The sequence below is a fragment of the Patella vulgata genome, chromosome 5 (assembly GCF_932274485.2).
Source record: "Patella vulgata chromosome 5, xgPatVulg1.2, whole genome shotgun sequence".
Lineage (NCBI taxonomy): Eukaryota > Metazoa > Mollusca > Gastropoda > Patellidae > Patella > Patella vulgata.
Genome location: NC_065883.2, coordinates 41,145,763 through 41,168,718, shown reverse-complemented (window position 1 = coordinate 41,168,718; position 22,956 = coordinate 41,145,763). Strand labels below are relative to the sequence as shown.

At 36.7% G+C, this 22,956-nt stretch overlaps 1 protein-coding gene and 1 long non-coding RNA gene across 5 annotated transcripts in view; one reads left to right on the top strand and one right to left on the bottom strand.

The window, feature by feature from the left end:
* Positions 1 to 1,901, top strand: part of LOC126820655 (zinc finger CCCH domain-containing protein 14) — a 355,618-nt gene extending 353,717 nt beyond the window's left edge. For all 3 annotated transcript variants that reach the window (XR_007680058.2, XM_050548757.2, XM_050548756.2), the window contains one exon: positions 437 to 1,901. Coding sequence is in view for 1 of the 3 variants with exons in the window: in XM_050548757.2 (XP_050404714.1) it covers positions 437 to 452 (16 nt within the window). In the remaining 2 variants the exon portion in view is untranslated. The remainder of the gene's footprint in view (positions 1 to 436) is intronic.
* A 2,824-nt stretch (positions 1,902 to 4,725) lies between these two features.
* LOC126820721 (uncharacterized) lies at positions 4,726 to 18,304 on the bottom strand. Of its 2 annotated transcripts, XR_007680111.2 has the most exons (4): positions 17,834 to 18,304; positions 16,545 to 16,614; positions 10,001 to 10,139; positions 4,726 to 5,134 (listed from the first exon to the last, which is right to left on the bottom strand). It is a non-coding gene; the product is annotated as an uncharacterized LOC126820721 (long non-coding RNA). The 2 variants fall into 2 exon arrangements; XR_008788343.1 differs by lacking the exon at positions 10,001 to 10,139.
* Positions 18,305 to 22,956: the final 4,652 nt, after the last annotated feature.

The following is a 22,956-nucleotide window of genomic DNA, read 5'->3' as shown; positions in this document are numbered from 1 at the left end:
TGTCAACACAATTTTATTGCTAGTTCTTGTTCAGAGAAGAGAAGTTCTTGCATACACCCCTCAGAATACCCTAAAACTATGTGATGCCTAGGATTCAAGTGGTTGCTATGTATATCGTTCTGACGTGTTGTCAATCATTGTCATTGTCAATTTTAGCATAATTTCCCGTTATCCTAGGCCCAAATCAGCTGTTATTTCACCTCCCCTAGTGACTATATTTTCAAACAATTTCTTGAGATTAATGACTCATTATCAGGCGGATCATGTTCTTCAGAATTTGGGCAAACTTTGATTTAAATTGTCCACTTTAAAGTAAACACTGCAGAGACTACCAGAGTGCAAAAAAAAAATAAAAAAAAAATGGCCACACTGCTTAGTTACGATTTATTTATGATGCCTGTTTATGACTGATTTTCTTCTGTTTTATATATTTCAGAGATGTGTTTGGATGAAGTTTGAAAATAGTGTGATGGTCATTTTTGAGCAGAATTTCTTGAAGATATTTGTCAATAAAGATTTGGGTTGAGCACAAAATGAAAAAAAAGTACACTGTAATATTTATATATGCAGTTATTCGCCTTGCTAAAACAGAAGGGAGTTATATATTGTCCAATCGACTCGCCTGTCCAACCTCGTGGGTTTTCTCCCGGTCCTCCGGTTTCCTCCCACTTGTTTAAGGGTATATATTTCTAATTGCACATGCTACCTATGTTTTTATTGTTGTTAACTGTGTCTGCGGACTGTATTTTCAAGCAAGAACTTTACTATGTATTTATATGTATTTTCACTTAGTTTGTTATAATATTAAGCGGGCAGAATTCGTAAGTAAACATTTTTGATGGGAACTTATATGTATCTGGTAGATAAATTATCTAGCTATCCGTGCCTATCCTTAGTTTTGTGGTGCCTACTTAGTGTCAAAAGTTCTGCATATTTTTTGGATAGTACCCGTGTCTGGATTTTAGATTCCATGCCAACTTTTCCAATGGAGATAATATTAGCTTCTTGTTTATCAAGAATTTATTAATTAGTAGGCATGTTTAATTTAAGACTTATTTAGTATATTTTATCCTTTCAAATTATTATTTATGCATGTTGTAAGCCATATGTGTCATGTTGGTTTAGTTGAGGCATGGGTTCTTTTATTTATTTTGTGTCTGTTAGTTTAGGATTTCACCCCACCTTTTATTACTAGGTGGATGAATAAGTTGAGTCTCATTGCCTCCATGCATTAGCCTTTTGTCTTCTAGACTGGATATTATTATCCTGGCTCAAGAAGTGTTTTAAGAAAGTGTAATTAACGAAGTGTTTTATTTAGCCTTTTGTCTTCTAGACTGGATATTATCATCCTGGCTCAAGAAGTGTTTTAAGAAAGTGTTTTCAACAACGTTTGTGTTTTACGTATATTTAGCCTTTTCGTCTTGAAAACTGGATATTATTATCCTGGCTCCAGGAAGTGTTTTGACAGCGTTTGAACACAGTGTTTTATTTATATTTAGTCTTTGTAGTAGAAAGTGTTTTTAGAAGTGTTTTGTAAGTAATTATTAATATTACATGGTTAGAGACGACCACAAATCGTCCCGAAGCCACGTAATTTCGGATACCGGAATTTAACCTTGCTATCCCCAACCGAAAATTATATGTATCATATATGTTTCTAATTTTTATTAAAACCATTATATGTTCCTGTTGTTTCAGTGTCGATTAATTTATTAGACTAACAGTGTGCGGGTAACACATAGACATCGTGAACCATGAACTCTGTGAACTGTGAATTCCGTGACTCGTGAACTCTAATTATTGAATTAGAACTGTCAACAAAGAAAGCTGTCAACTTGTTTATGTTTGTACTGTAACTCCTGTTTCTTGTATATGTTTATTTATATAAATATTCATTAATATTTCAAAGCCTTATCATTTCATTCAAGTGTTATCCCGTGATTTGATCGACTGTTGTCCTGTCAATTTGGTTTGCCAGCCCACTCCGAATAAACACGTCGTGTGGAGAGGGTTAACATCTTTTTTACCTATAACACTGCAGCATGCCGAGATGAGATTTGGGTAATCTTTTACTTCTTCACACTCTGGTCAAAATTGGTCAACCTGTGATCAGTAGATTTGAGTGGATATGGGAAAGCACAATAAATGAATAGGTACAAGCCTAAGTTCATATATTTTAGCCCGTCTCTGCATATGGGCAGTTTTAGACTATCTTTGCTTATAATTCAGACTCAGAATTTTGTCGAACATCAACTCAATATAAATACTGTATTTATAACATATCGTCTTGTCATTTGTTCTATTGCTCAGCCTTTAGTAGTTAGGTAAATGCACATACTTTTGGGTGGTCTAAAATGAGATATTTCAAGAAACACATTTTCTTGCACAAGATTTTAGGGTGGTCTAATAAGCAACTGTGAGGAACACATTTTCTTGCACATGATTTTTGGGTGGTGAATTAAGCAACTGTGAAGAACACATTTTATTGCGCAAGATTTTAGGGTGGTCTTTCTTAAAAATGATGGTGCATATTTTTTTACGCAAGATTTTAATGATGGTGCATATTTTTTTACGCAAGATTTTAATGGGTGGGTGGTCTACCCAGGTCCAGTGCATATTTTTCGACTTGACGTATGATGTTTTTTTTACTATTGCCCCCCGTATGTATGCTTCGTCGGTAGCCGTAAGAAAGGAACATAACTCTTGTGTGTACTTACAGTCCCCAGTATACAATTTTAGTCTCCATTTACTTCTATTTATTCAATAAAATAGATAAACAGAGATAAGATACAGCAGGAGATTTCGGGGTCTAATAACAAGTGGGAACTTATATAAATTCATCTTCCATCTGTAAGAAATTTATTTACAAAAAATATAAATTCATCTTCCATCTGTAAGAAATTTATTTACAAAAATATTAAATGCATGAATAATAGGTTTATATTTTAAAGAAAAATAAATCTACGCAATGATGCAGTTAATCGAAAAGTTATCTCGGACAGATCATAATTTAGATAAAAAAAAAAGGTTCTATATACAAAAGGGAGTGTATGGTTAGCAATTTAAAATAGTCCGATGATGCTGATAGGAACACTAGGGTATGCAAACGTCAAGTTGTAGATTTACTTCAGTGCTATATCCCCGGTTGTACGTGGCAAGGAGTAGGGTCGCCTGTCCAACCTCGTGGGTTTTCTCCGGGGCCTCCGGTTTCCTCCCACTGCTAAAGACCCCTACGCGCAAGCGAATTATGTAAATAAAATTAAACCATATGTTAGTCCCGAAATGACCTAGTTTGTGTCGAGTGGACGTTAAACCCCATTTCTCTCTCTCTCTCGCTATCAGAACGTGTAGAACACTTTCATATTTACAGCACCTTTGATTCGTATTATTATTAATCCCCCATAAAATGCTCAATATAAAAAGAAAACTTTTAGAACTTGGAATGTGATTTAAACTAGTGGTTTTCAGTCATTTTACACTTACATGTACACAATATAATTTCTCCCGATGCACAAACAAGCATAAGCATATGTAATAGCCAGTATTTTGTTGACATTCATTGTGGGGTGGGATTGTAGCTGGGGTGGGGCCCTAGATTTCCCCCCACCCCCTCCACTACCCCTATCTAGATCCGCTACTGCACATGGCCCCTACAAAACTCGCACCTGTGGTACTCGGCTCCTGTCTGCATCACTCGTACTAGGGGTATGGGCATCAGTCGGTCGCATTTTGGCTAAACACCCTTCCAAACAAAATCGTTATGTACGCCCCTGATTCGCATCTTACTATATGAAGACAGCAGATCTGACAAATCAGCTAATGAAAATATTCACCGGCATTTTCCTTTGAGGAAAAAGGACGAAACGTAGTCGTTTCCAGTGAAGGCGTGGAATCCCAGGAGTGCTCTGCGCTTCAAGTCTGACAACCAAGATGGCCGACTAAGGCAGACGTGTCGAGGACTAGAGTTAATCTCCTTCAGTTTTAGCAATGTTTTACTTTAGATGATCTATCAAGATTTTGTATGTAAACTGAGTATGTACTAAAGTAACTTTTAATGAGTTAATTGTGACTAAAATATGCAAAAAGAGTGATATTTCGATGAAATATAACATCATCTATAGTATTTAGGACTACAGTTCACCCGAGTTCACTCAAGCATTTTACACAAGGTTAGTCTACTGTACAAACTTTTAACTAAATCCAAATGCCGAAATCAAGACAGCCAAAACGTTCCAGAAGAGAGATGGCTTCAAATTCAAATCAAAATGACTCCAATAGTATAAATGATTTCCTTGGTAATGTTTTAAAGGATGATGGATCGTTACGATCATTTATTGGTGAACTGTTTAAACGTGAAGTAATAATGACCCAAATTGTTCACCTGATTCAACCGAAATTAACTCAAGATCTAGTTAGCCGCATCGACCTCTTAGAAAATAGAATTGATGAACTTGAAAAATATTCAAGAAGAACATGTCTTAAATTCAGTGGTATTAGTGAGAGGGCTGGTGAAAATACTGATAATCTCATACTTGATATTATAAATAACCATGTTTTAAATGATCGAGATGCCCGTCTAACAATTAATCAAATAGGTCGTACTCATAGAGTTAGATCTCGCAATAAAGATTACCACAGAGATATAATTGTTAGATTTATCAGCTACAGGGATCGTGCTGCAGTATATGGCAACAAAAAGAGGCTAAAACAATTCAACATAGCAAATAAAACAAAAATCTTTATTAATGAAGCCTTGACACATAGAAAATCTCAGCTGTATAAAAAGACACACGAACTCTTCAAACTGAATAAAATCAAAAACTGCTGGACATATGACGGTCGAATATTTGTCAGAAATCTAAATGATGACAAAAATATATTAATCAATTGTGAAGATGACATCAATCAGTTTTATGATACGCCAATTGTTGAACAGCAAATGAACACTGATCAGCCCGATCACCTGACATTGAATAGTGCATCAGCCATGTTAAACCAACAAACAGCTAGATCAACTTCATCTGTATCCACAGCTCAACCCGTTAATATAGCTGAATTAAATCAAACAAGCCCCTTGTTACGACAACAGTCCTTGTTAGATTTAGGTTTATTTACTTCTACGCCCAATCCAAAACTGAATGAAAATGTTAAATAAGGTTGATTATAAAGGATCATACAAGTAAATACTAACACTAACATGTTAACATGTTATGTGCGCCACCGAACTTCCAAATGTATTTCAAATAACAAAAATGCATGCTGCTTACATTATACCACTAACTTTAGTCGTTTCTAACTTGATTACTATACTATTCAAAAAAAGTAGGGGATATTTGATTTTGGGGGCATAATACTAAAATATGCAAATGACTACGAAAAAAGTCACTATAGTACCTAACAGAAGAAACATTTCCAGTTACATGTGACGCCCAAACGCACCAATAGCTACCGCATGGAATGCAGGTGATGCTTGGGATCATCATGGGGGTCCAACCCAAGATTTGCACAACTCTGACTTTGAATGTTACAGTCATTGTGGCATTGAATTCCAGGGTGGAAACATCAGTTTAATTGTTTTAGTGACCAGAAAACAAATTTTGATATGCGTCGGCTTACCCAAAATGAAAGATTACGTGCCCTTGGCATGCTACAGATCGGCACAACACAGGCGGTTGTGGCACGGACGATGAATGTTTCTCAGTCTGTCATAAGCAGGCTATGGTCCAGATACCGTGATACACAATCTGTACAGGACAGACCACGCTCAGGTCGACCAAGGGCGACAACTCAAGCCCAGGATCGATTTATAAGTACCTTGGCCTTAAGAAATCGTGTCATCACAGCAAATCAGATCAGCGCTCGTCTTCAAACAGACACTGGTGTGAGAGTGAGTGGCCAGACGATTCGGAATCGACTGCATAGTGGTCACCTTCGCGCCCGACGTCCTCGCGTGATCCCTTGTTTGAGAGATCATCACATTCAGGCAAGACGTCGTTGGTGTAGGGATCGTCAACACTGGGATAATCGACGCTGGAGCAATGTGATGTTTTCAGATGAGTCAAGGTTCACTGTTGATTTTTTGGACAGACGTAGGAGGGTGTGGCGTCGTCGAAACGAGCGCTTCCAAGACGTTAACGTCATCAGACATGATCGATTTGGGGGTGGTTCTGTTATGGTGTGGGGAGGCATCACTGTTGCTGGAAGAACGGCTTTACATGTTGTTGCAGGGCGTGTTACAGGCCAGTACTACCGGGACAACATCTTGGCAGTCCATGTTGTGCCGTTCGCACGACGTCATGGCCGCCGTTTCATCTTCCAGGATGACAACGCAAGATGTCACAGGGCCAGGATCGTTACAGGTTACCTCCAACAACAGAACATCACCACATTACCTTGGCCAGCACTGAGTCCCGACCTCTCCCCCATCGAGCATGTCTGGGACATGCTTGGACAGAGGTTACGTCAACGTCAACAACATCCTGCCAATGTCCAAGAACTTGCTGCTGTGTTGCAACAGGAATGGGACAATCTGGACCAAAATGACCTTAGACGTCTCATTAGGAGTATGCCACGTCGGATCAATGCTTGTTTGGCAAACAGAGGAGGATTTACCCGTTACTGACTTGGTTGTGATGCTGTGGTAACTTTGCTGTTTGACCCCGGGTATCATTTTACCCTTATAATGGTCAGTCTGTGCCTTACTTAGTCTAACGATCATTTGGAATAAATCGATGAATGTGAACTTCATTTCATTTTGTCATTTGTTTCTTCGTCAGTTTCATTAGGTGACTTTAATAACACTTAAAAATCAAATATCCCCTACTTTTTTTGAATAGTATATATATAAAAATATTGATTGATTTACCAAAATGACATAGCATTATACAAAGAGTTAATAATTACCCAGCACTAACAAAATGAAAGTAGTGTTGAATGAAAGATGATATATCAAATAATACTATATCCTAATGAAAGTTCACTAACTTAAATTATTGAAGTTAAACACAAAAAAAAACCCAACAACCTTATTTGTACTAATACAAAGATAATATTGTAGTTATTGACACAACCTATTATAGGTATATTGAATATCTTTTTACGAACTAGAATCAATTAAATTATACAGAAATCTTGTACTCAACAGTATTCTACATAGAAAAGTACTCTGACATTGAAAATATTTTGAGATATTGATCGAATAGCACACTTTCATCCAAATGTCCTTGTTACTGTAGATGTAATATTAAAGATCATTTAGATCACTATCAACGAACTTTACCTACTTGGATCTTGCATATATGATTAGCCCCCCCCCCCCATACACTAATATTACTCGACTCCAAAACTTGAAATACAATTTAAGTACAATGTAAGTAATTTAACTGTTGGAAATGTAAACTCATACCTCGATATAAGTATGAATTTGTTTGTAATTGTGATTGTAAATACTGTTCTGATGTTTTCTTTATTGTCATGTAGTATATTGTATATTTGTTTGTCTCATTTTCGTTATTCCATGTATCTAACTTCTAGGAGTGTAAAATGTATTAACTACATATTTAAAGAAATCTCTAATATGAAGCCATATCTCATTATGCATACGTACCTAAATATATATAAATATATTTCTGATTGTTCCGATCTTACACGTGAACGTAAAATATTACTTAATGACAGCCACGATTAAAACTAATACTATTTGGCCTCTCAAACGGAACGATCAACATGCCTTATATGTGATCTTACATCCTATCTCGTGTTATGGTATAAATATGCATCTATTGCTGGTAATTAAAACTTTTGTTAATTGTCGGTTGCATAGAACAAAACCCTGGTCCGTTTAACCCTTTCAATGCTAGACGTAAATCCACTGCCTGTGCTAGACCCTTTTTTGAGGAAAAAAGGGAGGTTGGAACTGAATGCCAAGCAGTACTTATGGAAGCTTTTATGAAAAATCTTTTTGTCTGTTGGGATGGGCATGAGGTTGGGCTAAGAGGAAAAAATAGAATTTTGGAAATTTGCATAATAATGTAGTCACGTGACGTCATGGCGGCCATTTTGGATTTCTTATTTCTCACTAAAGCTAACACGAAAACGAATTTTTCTCCATGAAATACTTAAAAGATATTGTTTTTTTCACTGGATTTTGATAAAGATATATAAAATGAACAAAAATATCAATAGCAGCCATGAGCAATGCCGCCACGAACACGCGCATCACGTCTCCCGCTGCCATGACCACGTGCGGATTGCAATACCTTGTTTTTACTTTCACTTTCACTTTCATCCCCAAGTCCTATATCATTATCAATATAGTCAGTCAATAGATCTACACGTTCGGGACTCAGGAATTGCCTACGTCTTTTACAATCCAGCAGGTCAGCATTTTTATCAACATCAGAATTATTGTCAGAATCTACTGCAGACACAGGGCTATCGTGTTCACATTGGGCTTGTTCATCATGCACGGGAGACATAGCTAGCCATGGGCGGAACGTCGCACAACAAATCACACACTTCATAATACCAATCACTGTCCTCACTACTATCATTATCAAGTAACTGGAAACGAATTATGTGTATCACCCGCCTCGAAATTGTCCACGTGTTGGTGAGCAAGACGTCATTCACGACTTCGTCGAGAGTGCATCGTCAACATTGTCACTATGCACTCCGCCATTTTACTGTTTGCCGCTTTGAAACACGTGGAAATATGTTCTAGTGTATAGAAAATACAATAGATGGCACTTGCAGTTACGGTACTAATTTTAGCGAGGGCTTTACTGAGTACACGGTAATACCGGGTACGTGCATTTTACTGACATTTTATAATACCCGGTACTACCGGGTATACGCAGTGAAAGGGTTAATACATTAAATACAGGGAACATTTCCATTGTCTACAATAATGTATGTAGTTTATTGCCATAACTAGATATAATTGAAGCTGAATTCTCCAACTATGATATAATATGTATTACTGAATCTCATTTAGACAACACTATTAATGATTCAATGATTTTACTGCCCGGTTATAGAAGTCCAGTTAGATTAGATAGAAACAGGCATGGGGGTGCAGGGGTTGTTTATATAAAAAAATAATCTACACTTTCAGATTAGGCATGATCTCATAAACTCTGATATTGAATTAATTTTTATAGACATATTTACTGATTACACCAAATTCCTACTCGGGGTAATATATAGACCCCCAAATACAAAGGTTGCCTTTTGGGACATATTTTACGATACATTATCTAATGCATTAGATAGTGGTTCCTCTTTTATCCTAACGGGGGATTTTAATATCAACATTTTAAGTAATTCAAGTAATTGTGCTAAATTTAAAAAACTATTACAAAGATTAAATCTTGAAAATCTGATAAAAGAACCGACTAATTTCACAACGCTCCCAGGTTCATGCATTGATCTTTTTATTACCAATAGGAAATCCCTTATATCAGATACTAATGTTAATGCTCCTATATGCAGTACACATTCACCAATAACCTTATCTTTAAATATAAAAACATACAAACAATTAACATACAAAAGAACTATTAGAAATTATAAACTTGCAGATTATGAAGGTTTAAATAACGAATTATTAACTGTCGATTGGTGAAAAAATGTTTTTAAAAATGATATTAATAAAATTTATCAAAGCTTTTTAGATGTTTTAAATAAAGCATTAGTACAATATATCCCAACAAAAGTAGTAACTATAAGACCAAATGATAAACCATTTATGAATAACGCCTTACGTATAAAAATTCGAAAACGAAATAGAGCACACAGACGCGCCAAAAAAAACAAATAGTCCTAATCATTGGCTATTATTTAGAAAAATAAGAAATGAAGTAATAACATTAATTAGGGAAGCTAAAAATAGTTTTAAAGAGAAATTAGAACAACAAATAAATAATAAAAACTTGCAACCAAATAAATGGTGGAAAATAGCTAAATCTATTACAAATTATGATAATGTAAAGGTACAAACCTCCCCATTATTATTTGAAAACTGTGTTTACACACACCCACTTGATAAGGCAAACATCCTAAACTCTTATTTTGCTTCGATTTCAAAATTAAATGATGTACCTGACCTTCCATACTTTGCTTGTCGCAGTAACAACGAACTACAAAATTTTATTGTAAGTGAGCAAGAAGTGAAAGACCAGTTACTAATTCTTAACTGTTCAAAACCTTCTGGTCCCGATAATATCAGTCCAGATGTATTGAAAAAAGATAACTCCATCAATCACAAGTATGGTGGCTGATAGTGGCCATGTTAAATCTCGCCCTTTTCATAACGCGACAACACGACATCATGACAGTATTGGCGCAATCATACGACACTTAACTCTGTCGTATCATCGTGTTATTTTTATCCTAACGTCGAGATGTCGACTTATTGGCATAGTCTCTTTCTACAAGTCACAAAAATACAGCTGTACTCATTACACTCATTACATCAGATTAGATACAATAACACTCGTCAAAAGAGATAATAGGAAAGTGTTGATTAATTATTCGTTTTCTCAAAATAATGAAACATTTTGCACCCAAAATTGAATTATTGGTATTATATTCAAAAAATCTAGAATTATAATAGCAGGACAAAAGTGAGTCAGCTATGTTAATTCCTTGAATAAGAAGTGGTGTCGGTAGGTATCGAACAAGCATGCATTGCCTCGTGTACGACACCCACCAATACTTATAGATTACTGAAGCGATAGTTTAGAAGCGATTTCAGAAGATTTCCAATTTATTTTATTAGAGTGGGAAGGGGATTATATAAAACCTCAAATCAGATCACAGAAAATCACTGCATTGGTGTAGCACGCCATCCCAATCAGTGCAGGGGAGGTTTTTTTATGAGGTGAAGAAAGCGATTTGCAGCTGTTATTGACCTTATCGCGTATTCATCCGTTTGACATCACTAATGGGATTGGGGCCTAGATGATTAAAAATAGGCCCAGTATTGCCTTCAGCTATGAACACACTCCGAAAGTCCCCTACGCACTCCCCCCCTCTTATTTTGTTTAACAAATAATTTCGGAATCAATAAAATGGCAGGTCCCTATCAATGATGTTTGATACGACTGGAAATTAATGTGTCTAAAATTGATTAAACAACATAGGGTAGTAAATATTACATTTCGAATCCGTATCAATGATACATTTACTCAAAATGTTCCTTCTAATGGATCACCATTTAACTTGAAAACAAGGGAAGCAGCCGATCGAAGAAAAAAAGATTTTAAAAAACAAGTTTCAATATGACAGTCGTGGTTCGGTCATGCATTTACATCCGTGGGTGTCATCCTTTCTTTGAAAGTAATGATTGTGCCAAATTTGAACAAAGTCCATCTAGATTCGCGGCCTGTAGGTAAAGTGTTGACAGATAAAACGAAAAAAAAAACAGACCTATAAAAATATATTTTATAAAACTATTTTAATTTTGAAATTATATTATTTTCACCTTTGCCAAGTGTTTTAGCGAATAGTTATAGAAAGGGTCTTGTCGATTAAGACTATAGCGCATGTGCAATTTTAAACTTCCGAGACGATAAGTCGATGATACGACCGCACGACAAAATTGGGTCGATGACACGACAAAATCACGCGATCTTACGACAGTTTGTTCTGTCGTAAGATCGCATGATTTTGTCGTAAGATCGTGTGATTTTGTCGTGTCGTCGTATCATCGACTTACAGTGGCGATAAGTCGATGATACGACGGCACGACAAAATCACACGATCTTACGATAAAATCGGGCGATCTTACAACAGAACAAACTGTCGTAAGATCGTCTGATTTTGTCGTATCATCGACCTTATTTTGTCGTGCTGTCGTATCATCGACTTATCGCCACGACAAGTCGACGGTACGACAAAACACTAAACTGTCGTATCATCGACTTGTCGACTTGTCGTCTCGGAAGTTTAAAACTGCACATGCGCTATAGTCTTTATCTACAAGACCCTTCTATAAATAAAAAAACAAAACTGACACAGTTATATGGGACAACAATCACTGTTTTATTATACACAAGCACAACGTTTCGATAAGTATTTTAATTTTGAAATTATATTATTTTCACATTTGCCAAGTGTTTTAGCGAATAGTTATAGAAAGGGTCTTGTCGATTAAGACTATAGCGCATGTGCAATTTTAAACTTCTGAGACGATAAGTCGATGATACGACCGCACGACAAAATTGGGTCGATGACACGACAAAATCACGCGATCTTACGACAGTTTGTTCTGTCGTAAGATCGCATGATTTTGTCGTAAGATTGTGTGATTTTGTCGTGTCGTCGTATCATCGACTTACAGTGGCGATAAGTCGATGATACGACGGCACGACAAAATCACACGATCTTACGATAAAATCGGGCGATCTTACAACAGAACAAACTGTCGTAAGATCGTCTGATTTCGTCGTATCATCGACCTTATTTTGTCGTGCTGTCGTATCATCGACTTATCGCCACGACAAGTCGACGGTACGACAAAACACTAAACTGTCGTATCATCGACTTGTCGACTTGTCGTCTCGGAAGTTTAAAACTGCACATGCGCTATAGTCTTTATCTACAAGACCCTTCTATAAATAAAAAAACAAAACTGACACAGTTATATGGGACAACAATCACTGTTTTATTATACACAAGCACAACGTTTCGATAAGTATTCTCTTATCTTTATCATTGTGCTTGATAACGATAAGAGTATATTTATCGAAACGTTGTGCTTGTGTATAATAAAACAGTGATTGTTGTCCCATATAACTGTGTCAGTTTTGTTATGTTTCCAATTGCTAAATGCCACTAAAGGATTATATTACCTTCTATAAATATTCGCTAAAACACTTAGCACATGTGAAAACAATATAATTTCAAAATTAAAAGAGTTTAAGAAAATATATTTTTATAGGTCTGGGGTTTTGGGGGTTTTTTTTTGTTTTTTTTTTACATTTGATCTGTCAACACTCTACCTACAGGCCGCGAATCTAGATGGAATTTGTTCAAATTTGGCACAATCATTACTTTCAAAGAAAGGGTTGCACTCTCGGAGGTAAATGCATGACCGAAGCACTACTGTCACATTGAAACCTGTTTTTTTTTTAAAATCTGTTTTCTTCGATCGACTGTTTCCCTTGTTTCAAGTTAAATGATGATCTATTGGAAAGAACGTATTGAGTAAATCTACGCTATCACTAATACGGATTCAATATGTAATATTTCTCATTACTACCTATGTTGTTTAATCAATGTTATACATGTTATTTTTCAGTCGTATCAAACATCATTGATATCATTTTATTGATTCTGAAATTATTTGTAAAACAAAATAAGAGACGTGGGGAGGGGGGGGCGTATGAGGCTTTCATAGTGTGTAATCATCTAGGCCTCGATCCATTGTTTTTGGTGCTTGATATTTTGCGGGGGAGTCACAGTGTCTATGCAGGTAAGACGTTGGTTCGGTAACCCGAAAGCTGGGTGTTCGATCCCTTCATTGGACGAGAAAGTTCATCCAGATTTTCCGACGAGGTCTTGTCAGTTGTGCTGGACAGAGGGCCTGGCACGTAAAATATCCCTTGGTAGTTGGAATTCGATATAATGGTAGGCTATAGTGCGCTGTCCTGGCAAAATTTCGCTCATAGTATGGCGTATGCCCGTCTTCAATATGACAGTAGTGGTTCGGTCATGTATTTACACCCGAGAGTATCATCCTTTCAGAGGATCGCGTGGCTACGTGGGAAAGACGCTGGCTAGCTAGCCTGGAGGTCGGGTGTTCGATCCCACACTGATCAGAAGTGAATATTCGCTAGGCCTCTGATAAGAATGACATCGATGCGACTTAATGAGTCCCCAATATTAACATTATTCCTCCGACAAATTTAATTCTAAAAATTTTTTTTTTATGTATTAGAAAAATAAATAAAGACATTTGAAGTATTTGTAGGTAAAAAATATTTCCTATGTAGCGTAAATGGGTATTAAAATGAGTAAAAGGCATCATTCTACCCGAAGCAGTTACGTCTTATATAAACAATGCACGCGCCATTGGTCCAATGATTGACACCGCGTGACATGATTGCATGTGTTGAAAACAGTCATCTTTTACAGAGATATTAGACGACTTTTTTCACAGATTGGTTCGATCCCTGCATTGGCCGACAAAATTCATCAAGATTTACCGGTGTGGTTCCCCCTTGTCAGTGATGCAGGACGGAGGGCCTGACAATGACAGCTGTCTAGTCGTTCGGATGGGACGAAACACCGAGGACCCGTGTACACATTGGCGTGCACGTAAAAGATCCCTTGGCAGTTGGATTTCGATATAAGAGCGGGCCGTAGCGCCGCTTCCCGGGCAAAATTCCCTAATAGCACACTGTATGGCATATGCCCGTCGTCTTTAGCCCAGCTTAGGAGAGAACAGTAGGACGTTAAACCCCATTTCATTTCATTTCATGCCATCCTGTCTTTGAAAGTAATGATTATGCCAAATTTGAACATCTAGTTCCGCAGTCTGTAGTTATACCAGAGGGTTGACAGATAACACCTTAAAAAAAACAGATCTATGAAAATATATTTTCTAAACCTTTTTTAATTTTGAAATTATATTGTTTTCACGTGTGATAAGTGTTTTAGCGAATAGTTGTAGAAAGGGTCTTGTAGATTAAGACTATAGCGCATGTGCAGTTTCAAACTTCCGAGACGACAAGTCGACAAGTCGATGATACGACAGTTTGGTTTTGTCGTATCATCGACTTGTCGACTTGTCGTCTCGGAAGTTTGAAACTGCACATGCACTATAGTCTTAATCTACAAGACCCTTTCTGTAACTACATGTATTCGCTGAAACACTTAGCACACGCGAAAACAATATTATTTCAAAATTAAAAGAGTTTTAGAAATATATTTTTATAGGTCTGGTTTTTTCTTTGTTTTTTTTTACGTTTGATCTGTCAACACTCTACCTATAGGCCGCGAATGTAAACTGACTTTGTTCAAATTTGGCACAATCATTACTTTCAAAGAAAGCATGACACTCTCGAATGTAAATGCATGACCAAATCACTACTGTCATATTGAAATGTGTGTGTTTTTAAATCTTTTTCTTCGATCGCTGCTTTCCTTGTTTCATGTTAAATGATGATCCATTGGAAGGAACATATTGAGTAAATGTACGTTATCACTGATACGGATTCAATATGTCATAATATTTCTCATGTTTAATCAATTTTTGACATATTATTTTCCAGTTGTATCAAACATCATTGATACCATTTTATTGATTCTGGAATTATTTGTAAAACTAAATAAGAGACGTGGGGTGGGGGGGTGGGGGGTTAGAGGCTTTTAGAGTGTATTCATAGTTGAAGATATTACTGGGCCTATTTTTACTCATCTAGGCCCCAATCCCATCAGTGATGTCAAACGGATGCAAGCCTATATGCGATAAGGTCAATAACGGCTGCGAATCGTTTTCTCCACCTCATAAAAAAACTCCTGCATCTATTTGGTGACGTGGGGGGGGGGGGGGGTATGAGGCTTTTAGAGTGTGTTCATAGTTGAAGATATTACTGGGCCTATTTTTACTCATCTAGGCCTCAATCCCATTAGTGATGTCAAATGGGAGAGAGAGAGAGAGAGAGAGAGAGAGAGAGAGGGGGTTTAACCTCCACTCGACACAAATTAGGTCATTTCGGGACTAACATATGGTTTAATTTTATTTCAATAAATCGTTTGCGCGTAGGGGTCTTTAGCAGTGGGAGGAAACCGGAGGACCCGGAGAAAACCCACGCAGTTTGACAGGCGACCCTACACCTTGTCACGTACAACCGGGGATTCAAAACCACGCCAGTTGACTCAATGACAGGCTGCGAATCGTTTTCTCCACCTCATTCAAAAAAACTCCTGCAACTATTGGGGTGACGTGCTGCACTATGATAATGCTGTGATTTTAAAGAATGTGACCCGATTTGGTTTTTTTACAATCCCCTTCCCACCCTGTCTTCTGAAATCATTTTTAAACTATTGCTCCAGTCATCTATAAATATTGGTGGGTGTCGTACACATGGCAATGAATGCTTACTTGTTCGATACCTCCCGACACCACTTTTTCTTCAAGGAATTAACTTAGCTAACTCACTTTGGTCCTGCTATTGTAATTCTAGATTTTTTAAATATAATACCAAATATAATTCACTTGTGGACACAAAATGTTTCATTATTTTGAGAAAACAAATAATTAATCAACGTTTTCCTACTATCTCTTTTATATTTATCAAATCTACTACTTAGGCCTATATATGATGTAATGAGTACAGCTGTATTTTTGTGACTTGTAGAAAGAGACTAGTTACGATAAAAATAACACGATGATACCACAGAATAAAGTCAATACTGTCGTGATGTCGTGTTGTCGCGTTATGAAAAGGGCGAGATTTAACATGGCCACTATCAGCCACCATACACAAGCCCTCTCACTAAACTTTTTAATCTTTCATTAGAACTCCAATTATTACCTGATATCTGGAGGACTTCACATATCATTGCAGTGTATAAAGGAAAGGGTGATCTGCAGTTCCCTGAAAACTATAGACCAATTTCATTAACATGCTCATTATGTAAAATACTAGAGAAAATCTTATTCAAAAATCTTTATAATTTTGCAAAAGAAAATAACCTGCCATATAAGTATTAGTCTGGTTTTCAACCTAACGATTCTACAATAAACCAACTTTTAGAAATTTATGATGTTATAATTAGTAATCTTGATAAAGGAAAGCAAATTCGATTTATATTTTGTGATGTATCAAAAGCGTTTGACAAAGTTTGGCATATAAGCTTATTGTCTAAATTAAACAATATGGAGTTAATGAAATATTATGTAAATGGATTGAACACTATTTAAGTAATAGACAACAATGCGTAGTTTTAGAAGGTTTCAAATCAAACTATTTGTATACTGATTCTGGAGTCCCCCAGGGAAGTGTGCTGGGTCCTTTCCTATTTTTAATTTATTTAAATGATATCTCCGATAATATTACTAACAACATAAGGCTATTCGCCGATGATACTTCACTTTTTACCATTATTCATAATGATCCTCTAAGTAGCGCGAACTCTATGACTGAAGATCTGAATATTATCTCATCGTGGGCTAAACAATGGTGTGTAACTTTTAACCCCAATAAAACTAAAGATATTATTTTTACTAGGAAAAATACAATCCATCCAGACTTTTTTGAAAATACAAAAGTTGAAAACGTAACTATTCATTGTCATTTGGGAATAACATTTCAGTCTAATGCATTATGGTCAAAACACATTTCAAATATATACCAGAAAGCTTGTGGTCGACTAAATATTTTGCGTATACTGAAATACAAAATTAACAGAATTTCACTTAACAAAATATATCTTGCTTTTGTTCGTCCGATTTTAGAATATGCCGATATTGTATAGGATAACTGTTCAAAGAAGGATTCTGATCTATTAGAAAGTGTTCAAACTGAAGCAGGTAGAATAATAACTGGCCTTAGAAGAAATTCATCTAAAAACAATTTATACAAAGAGCTTGGCTGGGAATCATTGTCTAATCGCAGAATAAAACACAAATTAATTTACTTATACAAAATAAAGAATAACCTAAGTCCCACTCATCTATCTGAAGCCTTTAAAAAATTTGAACCGCCTGTATCAAATTATAACCTTCGAAATGAAAATCTGAACCTCAATCTACCATTTTGTAAAACGAGTTCATATTCTAATAGTTTCTTTCCCTGCACAATTAAACTTTGGAACAACTTACCTGAAAATATTAAAACTTCACAAACGTTAAGTACATTCAAATTGGGCCTTTCACGCGTGTATCCTTTAATTAGACCACTACTATATTATAATTCTGGAAATAGGAAAGAGAATATTATCCATTGCCAATTAAGAAATAAAGCTAGTAACTTAAATAAACACTTATTCTACCATTTTATTAGTGACACAAAAGTGTGCTCTAGGTGTAATTCTGCAGACGAAGATAATTACCATTATTATTTCATATGTCCAGCCTACTCTGCCCCAAGAAAAATTCTAAAAAATAATCTACACCACCTTAATCAAAATGTTACAATTGACCTGATCCTATATGGCAACCCCTCTCTTTCAGATAATACCAATTCCAACATATTTGAAATAGTGCAAAAATACATAAAAGACAGCAAGAGATTTTAAAACTTTAACATTTAAAACTTAAAATTACACTTCAAAATGTATATATGTTTGTTACTCACTGTACATATGTCACCACTGTATTGTAAACATAAGATTTAACTATTTTATATGTTTAGAGAGAACTTATATAGGCCTTTGCCTGTTGTTCAATCCAATTCAGTTTATTGAATAAAATATTGTTTAAACTAAGTCTGACAACGAGCAATCATGGAAACGACTACGTTTTGTCCTTCTTCCGCAAAGGAAAAATACCATTGTGAAAATAGACGAAGAGGCTCTGGCTACGTTCGGAACTTTAGGAGTTGAACCTGTGTTGGGGGAACGCACGTTCATACCTTGAGTAATTTTTTTTGCGTGTTCTACGGCCAGCCTCGCCTTACGAATGTAGATCAGGCTCGATACAATATTTTCTGGGCAAATTATAAGAAAGGACGCATCGTAGACCTGACCTTGCTTCCACCCTGTGCCAAGTCCCTCAAGCTTCATTGTTGTCAAGCCAACTATGTGGCGAGATGTGGCGATCTGCGTCTTCGCCAAGGCTTGAACTGGAGTCACCAACCCTACATGGTTGGAACGAGGATTTCTCCCTGAAATGGGTAGAGGAAGCGTACCCCAAAAACATCGCTGATTTGTTGGTTCATGACGATGGAGAAATTTCCCACGTTTTCAACAAAATTAATGTCGATACTAATGACGTTGATGACGATAATGAATCGGATGGGGAGTCATATGCACTCATGGACGTGAATATCGAGTAATGTCCATCACAATCCACAATCGGTAAACCCGGAAGTGGTAACGAATAATACTTCCAGTTTGTGAAATGTTCGCGATTATATACTTATAGATTATATACTTATGGTGTGACATATCACTCGTTTAACATAATCGTTAATTTTGGATGAAATTACTTCGCCAGACCATGCAGAATTGTACTGCATATTGAAAATAACATTAGTTTTGGCCCTAATCTCAGTGCATCCTTATTTCTTGCTTATTTGACCTCGGTGACCTTTTCAATTACGTCATAATTTGATTAATTGGTTTCACAAATTATCCCTCGTCACTTATTCAATGATTCAGCTGCGTTCCAACAAGAAATCTGCGACAGACAGCATCAGAAGTGGCTAAATTCATAAGCCAGCCTCCTTTGACCTCTGGTGACCTTTTGACCTCGATAACCCCAGAACGCTCCCTCGGATTCCTGAGGAAAAATGCTTCTAGAAAAGTCAACTCTCGCTTTTTGCCCACCTTTCGGATAATACCCCCCTTCTCCCCTGGTCTATATCTAATTTCCAGACCCGGCTAGGCTAGATTAGCTGAAATCTGTACCACCTAAAACAGCTTTGGAGTTGTTCAGTACCACTACAGGAATCATGAATGACCACTGCCAGACAGTTTGTGCGTTGGGATACCCCTAACAGACACGCCCAAAATGCCCCCCCCCCCACTACGATAGATTAACCGGCACTGTTCCCGTGGTCCAAAAAATTAAAAATTGTGCCAGGATGCGTAGAATACTAATGCCTAGCACGTATGGAAGAGGCGATACTCTGCGGTTTCAGGAACAATTTTTTTTTTCAAAAACGCATTTTTAGCCCCATTAAACGTTCTATGCCCAAAAATCAATTTCTTGTAACCGCAGTTTTCCACCTCTTCCATACGTGCTTGGTATTAGTATTCAACGTATCCTGGCTAAAAATTTAATTTTTTGGAACACAGGAACAGTGTCCGCTAATCTAGCCTAGTTGGGGGCTTTGGAACACAATAACTCTCCTTCTAATTGAGCTAGCATTTTCTGCTTAGGGTAAGCCGAGATAAGCAATTTGATTGTTTGATGTTTTGGGACACAATAACTTTAGTTCTAATTAAGTGAGAGTGATGAAACTTGGTGTATAGTTTCATTACATCAATACCTTGACCAAGTTCGATAATGAGCATTTTCTGCTCAGGGTAAGCAGAGCGATAAGCAATTTGATTGGCCGAGACTTTGGAACACAATAACTCTCCTTCTAATTGAGCTAGAATGTACAAACTTGGTATAGGTGTTTATGAGGTCAATGACTTGATGGAGTTCGAAGATCAGCATTTTCTGCTTAGGGTAAGCAGAGATAAGCAATTTGATTGGTTGATGTTTTGGGAAACAATAACTTTAGTTCTAATTAAGTGAGAGTGATGAAACTTGGTGTATAGTTTCATTACATCAATACCTTGACTAAGTTCGATAATGAGCACTTTCTGCTCAGGGTAAGCAGAGCGATAAGCAATTTGATTGGCCAAGACTTTGGAACACAATAACTCTCCTTCTAATTGAGCTAGAATGTACAAACTTGGTGTAGGTGTTTATAAGGTCAATGAATTGATGGGGTGCAAAACGGAGGGCCTGACAAGGACAGCTGTCTGGTCCTTCGGATGAGACGAAAAACCGAGGTCCCGTGTATATATTGGAATGCACGTAAAAGATCCCCTGGCAGTTGGAATTCGATATAAGAGTAGGCGATAGTGCCGCTGCCCGGGCAAAATTTCCCTCATAGTACACTGTATGGCGTATGCCCGTCTTCATTAGCCCAGTATAGGAGCAGAACAGTAGGACGTTAAACCCCATTTCATTTCATTTCTAATTGAGCTACAAACTTGGTGTAGGTGTTTATGAGGTCAATGACTTGATGGAGTGCGAAGATGAGCATTTTCTGCTTAGGGTAAGCAGAGATAAGCAATTTGATTGGTTGGTGCTTTGAGACACGATAACTTTAGTTCTAATTAAGTGAGAGTGATGAAACTTGGTGTATAGTTTCATTACATCAATACCTTGACTAAGTTTGATGATGAGAATTTTCTGCTTAGGCTAAGAATTTTAATTGGTCAAGACTTTGGAACATAACAACTCTGCTTCTAATTGAGGTAGTATGTTTAAACTTGATGTAGATGTTTGTCTTGACGGAGTTCAATGATTAACATATCAAGCTTAAGCAGAGATAAGCAATTTCCTTGGTCGATGCTCTGGGACAAGATAACTTTGATTTTATCTGATAGAGAGTGATGAAACTTAGTGTATAGTTGATAATCAGTTTGATTGCTGGATACTTTTGAAAAAAATAGATGTGCGATTAATGAATATGTGTCATCTATTTATTTGAGCATTTCGGGACATCAGCCTCACTGTTGGCTTGTTTTTATTTATCTATTTGTCTATGTAAATATGTAAGCTATACTTTTGAAATTTGTACATATTACTATTTGTATTGAAATGTATAAATTACATGGAGATGAATTTATATAGGCTTCGGCTTGTTTTCAAATCCATTACATCAGTATTGTATACTCATGTCATTCTCAAAATAAAATATTGTTTAAACCAATATATCCACCACCCACATATCGGTTACAGGTTGCGCTAGCCGCCTACGATTTTGTGAAATGAATCTAAACTAAGCAGTCGAGTATCGACCCTTTCCTGGTCCTGATGCTAGCTAACACTTGATTATATTCTTTCTGTAATCTTATTAAATATGTAATTGAACACTCAATATACATGTATATTGATCATAATATTTGTTTATATCATTGATGTATCTTGCATTTGGTAAGCCGATTTATATAAGTCATTTGCTTGTTTCGGTATCCTGTGAATAAAATATTGTTTAAATAAAAAAGAAACTGTGTTTATGAACTATTTTGTATGGTGGCTGTTAGCGGCCATTCAAATAACATCTATGAAGAAGGCGACAAATCAACCCGAAAACACAACAAAATAACCCGACAATCGTCGCCTTCATTTTGTCGACTTGCCGGATCAATTCTGTTGACTTGTTATTATTCACAACACGACAAGCCAACAAAATACAATTATTTCGACTTGTCGCGTCCAAATTATCCAATCTATGGTGATCTATTCAAGTATGAAAGCGCAGGTGGGTCACTACTTTTCTCAACATATCGAACTAATATATGCCAACTTCATATATACTCAGCCAAATTAAAAACTTGAATTTCTGGTAAGTCAAATAAATTTTAATGTGTTTCTAACGATAGTAAGTAGTAAGAAGCCTTTAATTTCATAAAATTGTAAAGTCACGTGGATCACGTGACTTTTGAGCATATAAAGATGAAAAACCTGAAAAACACGTGCAAACAGAAACTCGTGAGGTCAATCGATGCAAGTTTTCTTAAACTGAACACGCACAGGTAACTTGAACTGGAAAAACAAATTAAAATTGTTATTTTCATCTTTGTATCAAATGTAGAACGTCTACGTGCTATAGGTAGGCTCTATGCTGATCAGTCTGTGGTCACTGTTGCAAGAGTCTTTAATTGTTCACGCCAGACAATAATTAATCTTAGAATGAGAGTGCTTCAAACTGGAACTATTGCCGACCGCCCAAGGGCGGGAGCGCCACGTGTGACGTCACTCCAGGAAGATCAAGCAATACGATTACGTCATCTTAGAAACAGATTTGTCACTGCAACCTCCACAAGTAGAGAGATGTTTGGTGGAAGGGTAACTGCACAAACTGTTCGAAATCGCTTGCAGGCTGCTGGTCTTCGAGCTCGGAGGCCCTATAATGGACCAATATTGACACCTCTTCATCGCCGTAACCGACTTGTGTGGGCCACAAGACACATACGATTTACTCAAAGACAATGGAATTCGGTTGTCTTTAGTGACGAATCTCGATTCAATTTGAGATTTGCCGATGGCAGGGCCCG